This window comes from Rhipicephalus sanguineus, chromosome 2 (assembly GCF_013339695.2).
Source record: "Rhipicephalus sanguineus isolate Rsan-2018 chromosome 2, BIME_Rsan_1.4, whole genome shotgun sequence".
Lineage (NCBI taxonomy): Eukaryota > Metazoa > Arthropoda > Arachnida > Ixodida > Ixodidae > Rhipicephalus > Rhipicephalus sanguineus.
This window is the reverse complement of record NC_051177.1, coordinates 224,078,434-224,095,535: the sequence shown is the minus strand read 5'-3', so window position 1 is coordinate 224,095,535 and position 17,102 is coordinate 224,078,434. Positions and strand designations below refer to the sequence as shown.

Sequence of the window (17,102 nt, the reverse complement as noted above, 5' to 3'; positions counted from 1 at the left end):
AAAACGCCGTCAACTTCATTCCTTTTGAATTCCTAACATCAGAAGCAAGTTTTTCTAGGTTGCATTTCTTTAGTAGCTCGACCGCCTTCTTTTTTACGCTTTCCACACTCACTTCACACTCTATGAAGCACTTCCTCATAGCTGCAGAGGCTTTTTCTACGTACATATTCTCAGGTAGAGCAACCAAGAACCCTTCTTTGTCCGCTTGCACTACCCTTAAGTCATTGTCAACCAAATACCTAGCTGCCCGACCAACGTTAAGGCTGGGCTTGTTGCTTGCCGAGGCTCTGGCCACCACGTCGACACATTCCACAACACACCTGTCCTTTTCTTTCTCAGGTACACACCGAGCAATGTCTCTTGTAAGGGATAGTCTGTCAACAGGTAGCTGGAAGTTATGGTAGCTGGAAAAGGTAGCTGGAAGTTATGATGTGAAGGTGGTGTTTTCGGCCAAAGAAAAAATCGGAGGAGTATGCGCGTTGGTTAACCAAAAACGTGACGGACTGAGCAGTTCACAATGGGGTTGTGGCATCAAACACAAGCTCCAGTTTGTTGAATGTGCAAATAATGTGGTGTACAATATACCTCTGACGTGCGGACATGTATATGTGGGGCAGACTGGCAGATGCATTAATACGAGGCTAAGGGAGCATATGTCGAGCCTGAAAGGTCGCCCAAGTACACATTTAGCAATGCATTGCAATGAGTGCTCATGTTCGCCTTGTTTTGAAAACACTACTTTAGAGTACAGACATCGGAACATAACTTCAAGAGAAATAATGGAGGCCTTTCATATTGACAGGCTGAAAGAAAAATGTGTTAGTCACCCATCTGTTGCCTTGCTAGATAAGGAAATTTCACTCTTGTCTGCTGTTCAATAAGCATGTGATAAGAGCGCGATGTGCGCATTTCAAATCAATTTGAGTGATCAGAGTGCGCAGTTCCGAGGGGTGTTAAGTGAACGTTTTTCAAAAAATAAACCAGTTGTTAGATTGCGCCTGTGTGTGTCTCTCTTCTTTGTCCTTGTGTGCCTGCGCAAGTATTTCAAAATGAACTTGTTCCAACTAGGCTGAATCGCAGTTTTGCTACATGATACGCTGAATTGCTTAAGAAGTCTGCAAAGTTTTCTTCGTGGTCCGGATATTTTCCAGTTTTTGGCCCGTAGTAACTATTCCTGATCGACGTACAGCTGAAGATATCCCATTGCGCTACTCACAGTCACAAGCCTCGCGCACATGAAAAAGACACGACGCAGCTCTATTCAGTTACAAAATGGGCTTCCCTTGTCGTGCACTTCCATAATCAAAATGGCTCATCACAATTTGCACTTCACTGGGAACAGATACAACGCGAACCAAGTCTGACCACAAAATGTGCTCGGCCGCCATTGTGTGATGCTGATGACAATGCACTTGACCCCTCTGGCGGAGACAACGTGGTTTCGGTTTTGTACTCGATTGTAATGCAGACAATTTTTGTTCCCCTTGTCGCTTTCTCTTTTTTTTCCCCTTCACCCCCCTTCCGTGTGCCCCTCTGACCACGGCGGAGGGGCCCCACTGCTCTTGTGTTCTCCTTTGTACTCCAGCTGGGAAACTGAAGACCGGGGGGGGGGGGGATACAAAAGGACACAATGGCTTGGGGGTCCCAGTTGTATTGTTGCTTTCTTTGCTGACAAAGCCCGCACCGCCCCCACCCACAGGCTGGGGGTGAGGGGATAGTGGCTTTATCCGTTGACCAGTTCTTTTTCTTTTACAGTAATGCTTTCATTTGGGCCAGTTGGTGCAAACTTGTAACTTGATTCATGACTGCGCTAAAAACACGATAACAGAAGAGATGTTGCGCCCATCCTGTGTACGTCTCTTCTGTTGTCCGTGTTTTTAGCGCAGCCATGAATCAAGTTACAATTTTTCTTTTATCTCGCGCCCTCTGCGTCGCGATTTGCTTCGAGTCTTTGCTCCAGAAAGCGCTTTTTTTTCCTTTATGCTTTTTCTTTCTCGGTTGCCTGAATACCCCACCAAGACTGCAGTGTTCGTTTCGCAGAATCGCCAGCGTTGTCAATCACTGCGAAAGTTCGTCTTAACAGAAGAGTACAGTTGGGCGGTTCGTCTTAAAGGGGCACTGACACCAAAATTTTGCATCTTGTTTTTTCTGTTGCGATAACTAGTTAACGACCCACTTATCATGGCTGGAAAGCTCGTTTGCTCGAGTGCGCAACCGTTATTTGGAGACTGTTTTATAGTGCCTAGTCGCAGTTTCAGTTTCAGAGAGCGCCGAGGGAGGCAGGACCCAGAGTGGTGGCTGTGTAAGCATAGCTGGCTACGTGAGCACACAAAACCGCGTGCACATGAGCACCGCGTCGATTACTCTTTTCAACAAAGGCTTCCTGGTGCTGCTACAATGCCCTCTGAGGCGTTGTAAATATGCGTGACCCCCCCCCAAGATGCACTGCCGAGGCGAGGACATCAGCCTTTGTACTCCCGTGCAAGTCTCCCCTTCTTTCCGTAGAAAAGCCCTGCTAGGAGTCAGTGGGAGAGAGCGCCCGCAACAATCGTGGCAGCCAGCACAAACTCGTGACGCAGGTGGCCGCTGGTTGTTTACTAGGACACCGAAGGCGCGTTTCGCGTGGAGTGGGGCAACGCGCACTTTAAACGTGATTTTAAATATGTTCTAGGCATTATTATCTGTTGACATTTCGTCCACATAAATCCATCACACAGGTTATCTCGCCTTCGAAATTTTGTGTCAGTGCTCCTTCAAGCAAATTTCTTTTGCATTGAGTCTATGGGAAACCAAACAAACGGTCCCGTGTTGTTCGGCATAAGCGAGAATTCGTCTTAACCGAGTTAGTCTTAATGGGAGTTCACTGTATTTGCGGGGAAACTAAGCTGATGTCCGAGCTTCTCTGTCTCTTCGTCTATTTTCTTTTTTGCGGACCGAAGCACACAGTCCACTACAGCGCTATCGCATGTCCGATGGCTCCCCCCACCGAGCAATGAAGTTGTTGTTTAGTTGCTTGAGATGGCGTTGCCAGCGTCTACGTGAGTTGGCTATAGAGGTCTATAGAGATGGTCTCTTCACGCCTGTTAACAAGAAGAGTGAAGTACTTAGGGTCATGCTTTAAAAGGGCCGTCGTAAGGTGTTTGTAATGGTGCACGAGTAGCATCGTGACGGATGAAGACATGGCTGATATGGAGTAATGTTGGGCTCATATCAACGGTCTTGCAATAATGACGCAATGGCGGTGGTACAACAGTAGCCATAGTATTTCGCAGGCGGTCGCCGTAAGAGCTCAGCTGATGTCTGTTCCGAGGCAAAGAATTCACCGGGTACGCGATGTGTCGTGCCAAAAACCAGCTCTGTGGATGAGCACTGTGTGTCCTCTTTCACCGCAGTGCAAAGACCTAGTAGAACCAGAGGCAGGCACTCTGTCCATGGAAATGTTGAGTCTTGTGCACGCAGTGATGCCTTCAGTTGACGGTGGGGTGGTAAGCTGTAGTTCGTATGTGTGTTGAGCCTAGAAGGCGGGAGAGAGCCTGAAAGATTCGAATTGTCTCCCTCGGTCTGTCGTTATGGTGTGTGGCACGCCATAACGAGCGATCCAGGTGTACACAAGAGCCTGTGCAACAAACCGATAATGTAAGCACTGTGAGGTTGCTATACAGTCGAACACGGATATATCGAACTCGTAGTTATCCCCTTGAACATCCTTTGCAAAAGTATAGAAATTCGCACATCTATATCGAACGATATTTTTACCTGCCATCAGATATATCGCACGCCACGCGAGCTGGAAGGCGCGCTTTGGCACTCGCTGAGCCCCTTGACTTTCGTGGCACCGCGCCTCAGCCGACACCCGAAACGCTCGAAAAACGTGAGGGCGAGAGGGCTCGGACTGTACTCCTGCTGGGCACGTTCTCCAACTTGTAGAACGGCTTTTTTTTTTTCCTTGGCGTGTTCGTAATAGCCAGAGCTCTCAACGCATGGCAATGGCAGCGGCGCGCTATTGAAAACCTAGGGACCATTTTCAATCAGACGTTGACTGCCTCTTGGCCAAGTTCGACCGTAACGGAGCTTGAAAGGCAGCTTTGCCGCAATACGAGAGTGTAATGAGGTGAAGCATATTAAAAATCTGAAGGGGTCACTTTCAATCGGACGTTGACTGTATTTGTTTTTGGGAAGTTCGAATAGTTCGAATAGTAAAATTCCAGTGCGAATCGAATCGAATAGCAAACACTATAAGAAAAATATTCGAATTTCGAATATTCGCACACCCCTACTAATAATCCTAGACAATCTGGAAAGCTAAGAATAATCAGCTGAACCTTTGCTAACGCTACATATATCCTGGCATAGCCGAGCTCAGCCACTGCAAATTTTTGGTTGTTTTCTCTGTACATATTAGCTTGTGTTCTGTGTACTACGCACTGCTGTAGCACAACTGAACTACTTCAAGTGCTTACTTCTGTTCATTTGTATACCAGCCCATATTCCTGTGCAACGAGTTCAATAGTACTGTTCGAGCGAATACGCCTACGCATTTTTTTATTGTTCAGTTCTTCATGAAATGTAGGACAGTTGATAAGTTTAGTTAGGAAAGCTATGTGATTGACAGTGCTTTAGCGCCACGGAGACGTTCAACGTGTACGCACTTGTTCTTGCTCCAGTAACAGAATAAAAAGGTAAGAGTTTAGCACAGAGCTCTGATCGATTGCTTACGTGCACAACAGTGATGCAACAAAGGTCTGGTTATCTTATGGGAATAAGTGTCCTTTCTTTCTTTTTTTTTCTAACTAATAATGTCCGCTGCCTTCTACTCAATTTCTAACAACTCCACAAAAACGCTCAAGATAATGTAAAAAAAAATGATGAGGTTTTGCGTGAAATTATAGGACAGAAATGTAAGGCACGCTGTCGGGATTAATTTTGATCATTTGGGTTCTTCAAAGCGTACCTAAATCTAAGCACACGGGTGGTTCCGCACAAATTTAGCCCCAAGTTAAAATTGTGCGTGGCAACTCTATTTTATCACTGCCGTGTCATTCCATTGTCTGTTTTTTTTAGGTGACAGTTTGAGTACCGAAGTATCAGACTTCACGTGATAGAAATATTTCGCTGTAGCGGGACCACTACAATAAAAGGACATCTTAAGCACAACTAAAGCTCATCGCATAACCGATGAACGACAGTGCCGCAGTTATACACCTAACAAAATCGTGAAAGTGCATGGCCTAGAGCCTCGTTTTTTTTTACCAACGAGCCGATAAAACGGTGCCTTCACACACTATTTAATGCTCCTCATGTTTGGGGCTATGCCAAGCGCACTTTAGGATGCTCTTAAACCAGAAAGCGGCACCAACGCTGAAATGATTCTGGCGAACGGAGGGTACGACACCAATACACAGCCCTCTCGGAAGTCGCGCTCACTGATCTTATTACAATGCGCATGCAGCCGAGCAAGCCCATTTGCTTCTGCACACCATGTTAGGCATACGTACGAGCAGTTAAACTCACGCTAACATAACATAATAAACCGCCCTTTGAGAACGGGCAGGACGTACACGCACATGCAAACACGACGTGGCTAGCAGACGACGCAGGGAGCAATCCACACTAGGTGCACTTAAGCCAGTAGCCGCCAGGCGGCGACTCCGCTCGATCTCGCGGCCAATAGCGCAGCTCAGTTTGAGCATGAAGGAATGAGACGAGCAAAGAAGGAAATGACAGGATTCATGCTCAAACTGAGCTGCGCTATAGAAAAACGACATTACAATGCACCAACTTGCTCACTCTGCAGTACTTAGCGGACACACACGTACAAAGCGTACCTGGCGCGAAAGTGGCAGCTGCATCAACACCACGCTGTGTGAAGGCAAGTGGCACAGCAATAAAATTTTTCGTCGCTTTGCCACACGCTGCAGATCCAGCAAACTTTGGTGGTCGATAGTACAAGCAATACTCGCTCTACAATGATAGCGGTGACATTGGGCCTCGACTAATCTGATCCTTTGTGAAACGCATCGGTTTTTATACACGCAGGTTCGAAGATTCCAGCATTATCGTTGGTGACCGCATGAGTTCCAGAATAAACTACATTACTTGTGTTTTGTGCAGAATATGATCAGAAAACTCTGAATCAATCGGGAAGGTTTGGCATGGCTTTGAGCTGATCAGTGGTTACACGTGCAAAAGTAAGAAGCATGAGTGGCAATATTGAAGTTAAAAATAAATAGTGTTCCATAAATACTAAGATACTGCATTTATAAAAGATTTGAGGATATTGAAGTTTGTTATGGAAAGTGTGAGAAGGAATTATGGTGCTTGCAGCATTTTTTCAGCATTTCACAAGGCTTGGGCCTCCAGTTTATAAATAAGGCTTCGACTGGGGCTCTAGTTGTTACAGCATTGCTCTCTTGCTGCAGTATACCATTAGACTAGGACAACATGTGTGGAAACGTTAAAATGTTGCACAACTGTGCAACAGCTGGAAGTTTGTACACGTGTGTGTCTAGCCTTTCCGTTTTGTCCTGGTGTAACAGTGACCTGTAGTCAGCTTAAGGATGCCATTTTCGCACTGGCTTGTTATGGTGCAAGACACACACCTGCAGTGGACGACAATGGGTCCCGGGGAACGTGCCTGCAGCTGCTCCACTTCCAGGGCCAACGAGAGCAGCTGGGTGGGTGAAGCCGGTGCCCGGTGGTCGGGCCACGCCGTGTACCAGAGGTGCTGCACCCGCCGCTGCTCCTCACTTTTCTGCACTCGACATTGTAAACAGCTCATTGAGAAAGGTACTAACCACGCTCAAAATAAAAAGTCGAGCCTGGATATAATGAATTTATGTCTACATTGAACAGTTGTAACATCCTCATGGGTACTTGAAGTAAAAGTAAACAGTAGAACCTCAGTGATACGATTGCAGCTAGTACGAATTTCGGAGTGATACTAATTTTTCTGTGGTCCCGGCCAAGGCCCATTAGCCTGCAGTGTAATAGAGTACGGTGTTGTGAGCCGATTTTCACCCCGCGACGTTTGATACGAACGTACGCTATTGCACAGGTACGAACAGGTGCTGCCCCCGCTGTCGCAGAAGGCGCGGCAATCACGTGCGGGCGCAGGAACCCAAACATGGGCATGCGTGCTGGGCCGCCAGTTTGTCAGAATAGGCCATCAGCAATGCGTCGTATCCGCCGAAATTGTGCGCGCGAATCTGGGAGACCCTAATGCGCCTTCGTGATTAGAAATGGCATTGGTGTTGCACTCTGTTTTTTTTCCCTTTCTTCTCCAACGTGTCAACGCGTGCTGCTGTGCTCAAGGCAGCGTCATCGTACTGTGTTGACATATGCCTGCCACGTCGATGCACGCCATGTCCTCACAACCAGACGTCCTATGAAAGGTGGACAAGGAGCGAAAGAGGAAGCAGACGGTCTTGGCGAAGGAGCTAGGCCTCGCAGCATCAACATGCACGACTGTTGGGGACGCACACAGCTGCCAACTCTCCACTTTGCATGGGAGACTCCCGAATTTTGAGTAAATCTCCCGATTGTTCGGGCATGGCCATAAATCTTCTGAAAAACATCCCAAACACCGCAGCAATAGGAAAACAACAACAACATAGGACAGTGGTTCTAAAATTTTCTGGCCTTCATCTATCGTGCACAAGTGCTCCTTAAAGGGACACTAAAGGCAAATATTAAGTGGACGTTGATTGTTGAAATAGCGGTCCAGAAACCTCGTAGTGCTACTTTTGTGCCAAGGAAGTGCTTATTTTGAAATAATATCACGTTTTAATGGTCCGCATCGCGTTAGTGCACTTCAAATCACCCGCCTGAAATCAGTCTTTCACACATCACTGCTGCCGTGCCCAACGTTGCCCGCCTTTACTGCGCGGCGGCGTGCAATGGCGGCATGCGCCATTAGGGCATCCGGCAACATCACATGCATGCGGCATTTTGTCGAACTTTCTGTCAGAACGACTTTCACGAGCGTGCAAAACACACGCGGCAGTATGCGATACCGAAACTACCACTGAGACATGACCGCATGAGCGAAGCAGGGCGCCAGGCGCAGCGCAGTTCGGCGAAAATGGAACCTTTGAACCACGCGCGCCGTTCCCCACGGCAACGCCAAAGAGGTTCTTTTTTCCATGAATCAAACAGAAACGAATAAACAGAATTTTATTACGTCTCTTTATACACGGAAGGTTCTTTTTTTATTGCTGCTAGTTCGATTACTAGTGATTAATTGTAGGCAGACTCTCATACGTCATCGGGATCATTTTCGAAACGTACTGCTCGTGGCGCTGATCAGTGATACATTTAGCTTAATTTCTCGGTAAGTAGGGCACTGCTGTTGATAATATTGCTGTTTCAGACGTTGTCATACATTCAGCTTTCACTTTGACACAAATTGTTATTTGCCTTTAGTGTCCCTTTAAGTCGCTTTCGCTGCAGATTTGGAAGGGGCTGCGAGCTGTCATAGGTCACAGCACATCTGGTTCATTAATTACACACGTGCACACGCACCATACATTTAAGAGTACAAGTATGATCGCTGACGTCTAAAAACTTTACTGGCAATCACTCAGAGCTGTTCACAATGTTGCTGCGGCCCTGAGAAACAATAAATAAAACCTACGCCAGCTTTCTTTTGTCGGATACTAATTTTTCATGTTTTCTGTTGATACAAATATTCCTGGTGACCAGGCGAGATTCGTATCACTTTACTATCATACTGTACATACATTGAAAACATTCATTGTCACTTTTGATACATCAAAAATTGCACTGCATTGTGACCCTGCGAGTGCACTACCCCTCATGGCACTCGCACCCTTCATTGGAAACATGGTCATCTTATGCCAACTGTGCCAACTCAACCACCTTCAATTATGTCTAAAAAATATATGACAAAATATATTTTAGGGGACAACTGCTTTTATGGAGTTTGGGGCCATTTGAATTTTCTCAATGACATTAAACCAGACAGGAGAGAACTATTTGCAGAAAATCGATTTCCTTCATTTACGCAATACTGACAATAATAGCATACCTGCCAAACTCACAGCATGAAAATTAGGGAGACCGCAGCGGGGGGGGGGGGGGGGGGGAGTGGTTTTTTTTTTTTTTGCATAGCGGAAATTACTGAGACTGGAGACTGACATCAGAAAGGGGTAAGGATGTTTGTTTTGAGCTGCTTGAACCAAACTTTACTTGTGAAGGCACCAAGGCAGTTCACAGGCGCACGTGGTACAGAATCAGTACTTGTCACCTTTCCGCGAAGTCACAAAGCATGGAAACCCAGCTGTGTATGAGTCCAGAAACACTTACAAGTACTTCTTTGATTTTGACGCCGTCATCGACCTTCTAACTGAACTCTGGAAACACGCAACCCCCACGACAGACGGCGTAGCGTACAAAATGCGGGGGCCAAGATGGAGACGCAAAAGTTCTGGCTAGGCTCAAGGGAAACGATTGCCGCAAATGAATTGAACGGTGGCCGGAGCGGCAAGATTGCGACCCGCGGCGCTGTTTCTCACAAGCACGCCGATATTGCCGATATTGAGAGTGCAAAGCACAATGGGGGCCGCTTACTTACCGCCGGTCTGCCGGCCACCCCTCCTTTGAAAAATGGAATGTGCTTGACAGTCTCGCCGTCTCGTTATCGGAGCGCTCGTGCAGCGCCGCGACTCCAGCCGCAGTTCACTTTTGGCAATTTTTTTCCGTTGAGACTGTACCATTTCCCTCGCCTTCTTTCGGTACGGTGGCGAGTGCTTCTCGCGGCCAGCCTTCGCCCAGATGCGCACTGCCTAGAATGTACTCAGCGGTACTCTACGATATGGTTACAATGAAATAGAAGTGTGGTGGCGAGTGCTCTTCCGCAGCACCGCCACAGCAGGAAAGACTGACGTATGCGCATGATTTAAAAAAAATGAGAGAAAAAAAACCCCGCCTCTGCTGTGGTGGCCACTTTTCGGGAGATTCGAGATCGTACAATCGGGAGATCAGGTCCAAATTCGGGAGTCTCCCGGACAATTCGGGAGAGTTGGCAGGTATGTAATAGTGATCTCATTTGTAGGCTACGGAACTGCAGAATCACCTGTGGCTGACATTGTGACTGGAGTGCCACAATGATCTGCTACTTAGTTCACTACCATTTTTATTGTTTATTAGTGATCTCGAAAAGGCATTACTTCAAAGATGCAGACAATTCTGTCTACATCCTTGCAGACAGAATTCTGTTCTACACAGCCCAGATGGCTCTCTAGCTGAAGAAAATCACCTATGGGATGCCTTTCATGCTTGCAAGGAAAGAATACTGATGTGCACACACATAAAAACATGGACACAGGAGACTCGGACGAGCGCAATGAATTGACCATAATTAATAAAGAGAACGCACATTTACCAGCGCATGTCCGACATTGCACGTGCGCACCGAATTTCCGAGCGATCAGAGTTTTGGGCCGAAGCCAAGATAGCACCGCACGGGAACTTTTGGAAGCCTATTTTATCTCAGCTAGAGGAAACGCGTGTGTTAGCCAGCCTACTGTTTCCTTATTGCATGGTGAAAAGAGATTCCTGCGTGGCTTGTTGTGATCTGACAGTGAAAAGCGATTAGCGTTGTGACCACGTGACTGATGGCATATATTGTTGACGACGAAAAATAAAGTTAGTTGAAAGTTTGCGCTCGTCCGAGTCTCCTGAGTCCATGTTTTTATTTTTTATGTGTGTGCGTATCAGTATTCTTTCCTTGCAAGCATGAACCAACTCGCCCAGCAGCAAGTTTTATTGAGCCTTTCATGCATTTTGTGAATGGCATGGAACCGGGAAAATATTATTATGTTGTACCGATTACGGGACACAAATGCTAAGACATAAGCTGCCGGAAAGGTCCTCCAGAAAAGAACTGCGTGTTTAATTCTGAAATTTCAGATTTTTTTTTTGCTTCATTAGCTTCGCAAATTAACCTCCAATCCTGTTCTGATACCATTTTAGATACCATATGTGATATCCTCTAAGCATAATTGCATTGTTTCTTCATACACCTGGTGCATGTTATTTTGCTTTCACCTGTATAAGTACAACACTGCATTCTGGAGTTACGATTTTTTTTTCAGTAATGTAAGTTGTTTCAATGTGTTCTTATTAATTTCTATTTCTTAAGAAAACGTGTCGCATTATTGCTGATACTGCTGTCTTTTTTTATTTTCTTGCTGTTTATCCTGTTTGTCTCATTGCAGTACAAGTTCCTTTTTGATTTTTACTGTGCGCGCCGCAGTTTGCTGTACACTCGCCAAAGTGCACTTCTGGGGGCCAGAGCTAGTCAAGCTGCTTCTCAGCTTTTTCTCTCAGGCTCCCTTATCTTCTTGATGAAAAATAAGGGAAAGATCATTATTAACATTTGAATTATAAGTTATTTTACATGTTACTCTATCGGCAAAGAGCAGTGTCACATGTCCTTAGCACGTGACACTGCTTGACATTGCACATGTGACAAAACAACTGTGTGCGCCTGAGTACAAACGAGGGAAGTGGTCAATCTCGACATGGGCTGCCCCCACATTTTCGACTGTAGCAAAGTCATCCGATAAATGCAGACTATCAGGTGTGCGATGAACCACACAGAAAACATGTCACCGTTCTTCACAGCACGCAATAAATTAACCCTTTCGCTACCGTCAAAAAAGAAGAATATTGTAACAAATTAACCGATAAAATTTTTCCCTCAAATTGCAGAGCTTTCTTTTTCGGAATAAAACGGTACCATTCTTTCAATTCAATCCTTTGATTCACTAATTGCGTTTGGCTTCATCGCACCGCAATACAGTGAACTCCCGTTAAGACGAACTCGGTTAAGACAAATTCTCGCTTATGCCAAACAACGAAGAACCGTTTGTTTGGTTTCCCATAGACGCAATGCAAAAAAATTCACTTAAGACGAACCGCCCAACTGTACTCTTCTGTTAAGACAAACTTTCGCGGTGATCGACAACGCTGGCGATTCTGCGAAACGAACACTGCAGTCTTGGTGGGGCATTCTGGCGACCGAGAAAAAGCAAAAAAGCAAAGAAAAAGCGCTTCCCGGAAAAAGAATGTTCAGCGGATAAAGCCGGTATCCCCCTCAAACCCAGTGAAAGCAACAAAAAGAGTAGGGGGATTTACAACTGGGACCCCCAAGCCATTGTGTCCTTTTGTATTCCCCCCCTCCCCCCCCCGGTCTTCTTCGGTTTCCCAGCTGGAGTACAAAGGGGAACAGAAGAACACAAGAGCTTGCCGTGGTCACAGGGGCACACGCAAGGGGAGTGAAGGGGAAAAAAAGAGAAAGCGACAAGGGGAACAAAAATTGTCTGCATTACAATCGAGTACGTTGTCTCCGCCAGAGGGGTCAGGTGCATTGTCATCAGCATCACACAATGGCGGCCGAGCACATTTTGTGGTCAGACTTGGTTCGCGTTGTATCTGTTCCCAGTGAAGTGCAAATTGTGATGAGCCATTTTGATTATGGAAGTGCACGACAAGGGAAGCCCATTTTGTACACTGAATAGAGCTGCGTCGTGTCTTTTTCGTGTGCGCGAGGCTTGTGACCGTGAGTAGCGCAATGGGATATCTTCAGCTGCCCGTCGATCAGGAAAAGTTACTACGGGCCGAAAACGGGAAAATATCCGGACCTCAAAGAAAACCTTGCAGACTTGCTTAAGCAACTCAGCGTATTATGACTTTGTCAAGGCAACAGCACGTGACCGAGGTGTATCCAGAAGTGATCTTAGAGCCAGCAAAACAGGTTCACAGAAGAAAAGGAACTGCAAGGACAATAAATTTACATTATTTGAAGGAAAATTGTGCTTCTCTTTTTCTCTCTCTTTTTTTTTTTGTAATCGTCAACATAGGAGCGTGCTACAGTTTTATCATTAAAATGTGGTAGCAGTATCTTCATGAAATTTTTTATTTTTGAACCCGCTAAATCAGCTGCTCGTACGATTCGTGTAAATACTCTGCTTGAAGGCATAGTTTTTATCTAGATGAGCCAAATAAATGCTTTTTCTTGTCTTTTTGCCCCCATTGTAAGTCTACTCCATTCAGTGTTTTCAAGTAACATATTTGGATGCACTTGGCATGTTAGCATCTCTCTTTTTGGGAGCACTTCTGATAAGCCGAGCTCCTGATAAGAGGAACAGATGACCGTGGTCCCTTCGAGTTCGTCTTAATGGGAGTCTACTGTCCTATTAAAGATGGCAATAAAATAAAAGCTGAGGCATAAATGGCACAACATCGACAAGTGTGGCCATCTAGCCTCAACAAACACAACTATGATGAGTGTAGTTGCCATCGGCTCCCTGTGTGACAAATGTTTGTTGATGACGAGTATAGTCGTCATCGGTCATTTTGGTACAAAATCTCATGACAAATACAGTTAAACCTGGATATAACGAAATTGACCGAAAAAATTCGTTACAAACAGGTTTTCGTTATATGCAGTTTCAGCACGAAAATACGGAAAAGAAAAGCACAAATTAAACAAAAAGGGAACTGAAGGCAGAGCTCATCCAAAACATTTCTTTAGCAGCAAAAACTGCGTTATTTTGCTGTATTGCTTGTTTGTGAGGGATGGCAATACACTGAAGGTTCGCAAGACATCAATACAACGCTGCTCCTTCATCGTCTAGCCGTGGCCTCAGAGACTGGCTCTGGTAATGTGACGGTGCGTTGCAGCAGCTAATCGCAGAGGCCACGATCTAGCAAACCCGTGGCGCGGCACAAGACGGCAAAGCGCGTGATGAGTCTAGCTCTGAAGATCAGTCGTCACCGTAGTCTCTGACAGTTTCCACCAACGCTTAATCAGACATCTCCTCGGTAGTGACGACACAGTTGTCCAAAAAAAAAAGGAAGTCGCAAAGCTGCACGCCGTCAGGGGCTGCTCCATGCGTGCGCAGTAAAGCCACGCACGTGCGCACGGCGTGGAAAATGAAGAGCGAATGACGCGGATACCATAAAATACACGGAAAAACGCTCTCCATATGCGGCGTGTCTCCACATATGTGGTGCGAACTCGAAAAATGACAGAGAGCAAGAATTTTTTGTTTAGTGGCGTCATGTTAACAAAGTGCACTTCAGAGACTACCGCAACTGAAGAGTGGCGCTGCTAATGCAAAAGCCTTTTTTTTCCCCAAGGAAAGCCGGTGCAGTTTGACACCCGCGAGTGGCTGGGTGAGGTTGGAAGGGAGGGGGACAAAGGCACGCCTGCAGTAGCAAGAACGCCGGCTCGCGGGGTGCAGATCCGCCTCGCGCACACCTCCACGAACAAACGAGGGCTCGCTCTCCCTTCGCAGTTGCCGGGGCTTTGAGTGCGTCTTGCGCGACGCCACTGCTTCGTGCTCCGTCGGCAGTGGCGTCACGCAGAAGATGCATGCGGCTCCTGCTTGTGCCAAAATGACAAAATTCACGGCAAAATCCCCAGGTTGTCGGCGGCGAAAATTCGTTATACCGAGAGTGTCTCCCACTGTCACTTTGTTACATAGAGGTCGCAAATAGATGTGCCTCTATGGAGGGGAATAGAAAAATGCCATAATATCGAGGAATTCGTTGTATGGAGGTTCGTTACAGGCAGGTTTAACCGTATACAGTCGAACCCGGGTATATCCAACTCACCAAAAAACATTTATTATTATTTATTATTATTATTTACACAATACTGCAGACCTTAATTGGGTCCATGCAGGAGGGCAGCACATAAATACATACATTCACAGAAACCACAACGAAATAAGACAAGTTTAAAAGACCAAAAAAAAAAGAATAACAATAACATCAGAACAAAACAAAAGTAATAAGAGAACATAATGCGCACGCGTGAACATTAGATAACACTCATACAAGATCGAAGACAGCAATAACACTTTTTAAATACTCAAGAACAGGAACAGTAAAACTAACGAACGAAGGGTTAATCAATGTGACACTGTTGATAACATTAAATAGCTATACGTTCAATAGAATCTGCGTTTATTATTTGCGATACCTCCAGGTTATTCCAATCGTTTAGAGTTCGTGGGAAGAAGGAAAACTTAAATAGGTTAGTTCTGGTGCTGTATGGCGTTAGAGAAAGATCATGACAATGCCTTGTTCGACGTGCTGTAAGTGGGGACACATAAGTCTGTGAATTAAGAGAGAAGCAATTGTTTCTAAGTTGGAAAAGAAATTTTAACCGGTGTATTTTCCTTCGGAGTTGTAGAGTCTGAATATTATGATGTTTCATTAGGGCTGTGGGAGAGTCATTTATTCTATATTTAGAAAAAATAAACCTAACTGCTCGGCGTTGTATCATCTCTAATGCATTAATGTTAGTTTTTGTGTAGGGGTCCCATACGATGCAAGCATATTCGAGTTTTGGTCGGATTAGTGATGTGTAAGCCAAAAATCTAGTGTCACGAGGAGCATGTTTTAGTTTGTGCCTGAGGACACAAAGTTTCTTGAAAGAAGAGTTACAGATGTTGGAAATGTGGTTATTCCAGCTTAGGTCACTGGTTATTGTGATTCCAAGGTACTTATATTGGTTTACTTTGGTGAGCGGTGTGGATCCTAGGTTGTAAATGAACGACAATTTGTTAACTTTTTTTGTTACAGACATGTAAACAGTTTTTTCAGTGTTGAGTTCCATGCCCCACCACTTGCACCACGACAAAATGTTTTGAAGGTTAGAGTTAAGTATTAACTGATCATTAAGGGAACAAACTTCGTTAAACAAAACACAATCGTCTGCGAATAGCCTAATTTGTATTGGGGGACAAATTTCATTAACAATGTCATTTATATATATTAGAAACAGTAATGGCCCTAACACACTACCCTGGAGAACTCCAGAGGTTACGGAAACTTCATTAGATAAATACTTATCTATTGATACAAACTGCTTGCGATTAGACAAATAAGCTGCTACCCAGTTAATAATGTATGCTGGAAGGTTAATTGACTGCAATTTTTCTACGAGTTTACTATGAGGAACAAGGTCGAATGCTTTCTTAAAATCCAAAAATATAACGTCAATTTGGCTTGACTTGTCAAGAGTACTAGCAAGGTAGTGAATGATTGTCGTAAGTTGTGTTACAGTGGATAACCCTTTGCGAAAGCCATGCTGGTGAGGAGACAGTACATTGTTATCATTTAGAAACTTCGTTATTTCATTAGCAATAATATGTTCGACTAACTTGCAGCATGCAGACGTCAATGAAATGGGGCGATAATTAGTTAGTTGGGCTAAGTCGCCCTTAGTTCGATATATGGCATAATTCGATATAGGCCCGCTATAGGATTTGACACAAAGGCACATAACAATAAGAAAAGTACCTTATTATTATGGTGGCTTACTTGCGTGCCCTACTTTGGAACAAAATAGTCCTGGATTTTCTTCTGTGTCAACGACTTCGCTGCCTGCGACAGCACGCACGCCTCCACGTTGTCCAACGAGTCGGAGCAGCTGAGGCTGCAACCTTCCACATTCACGCAATAGCGCCGGACTAACGCAAGTGCACTAATCACTTCGGAGGATGTAGGCAATGGGCCATCGTCAATTTCCTTATTGCTGTCGCTTTGGCTCGTGGTCGGCACGACGTCTGCAACGTAGTCCTCATCTTGTAGCTCACCCATGATGGCGACATCATTGTCCGCACTGACGAACTCGTCGAATGTCGATCCGTCGATAGCTCCCGGGAACTCTGCCAGCTCGCTCCAAACTTCGGCGGAAACACCTGCGGTGTCTTCAGTGCTGTCATCGGAATTTGGGGTGTCATCACCAGGCATGCGGAAGCCGGCATGCCTGAAGCAGTTCTGGATCGTCTCCTTCGTGACATCTGGCCACGATCTACTCAACATAGAAAGAGCTCGACCCTATTTATGATTTCGAGTTTTGCGGCGAACGGCAAATTCTGCCTCTTTGCACAAACCATGACGACAGCGCGCCAATAAAGTTCACAGAGCACCAACAGGCAACACCACCAGCACGGACCACGCTGAATGAGGACTCGAGGAAAACAGGCAGCAGCAGGCACACAAGCATAAAGAAAGAAAAAATGGCGCTCACTTCTACCGCCTCCGCGCTGCTCCGTGCCTCG

At 45.6% G+C, this 17,102-nt stretch overlaps 1 protein-coding gene across 1 annotated transcript in view; it reads right to left on the bottom strand.

Moving 5' to 3' along the window:
• Positions 1-17,102, bottom strand: part of LOC119384118 (receptor-type tyrosine-protein phosphatase R) — a 106,361-nt gene that overhangs the window by 20,248 nt on the left and 69,011 nt on the right. The window contains exon 7 of the mRNA XM_049413058.1: positions 6,600-6,751. Coding sequence (XP_049269015.1) covers positions 6,600-6,751 — 152 coding nt within the window. The remainder of the gene's footprint in view (positions 1-6,599; positions 6,752-17,102) is intronic.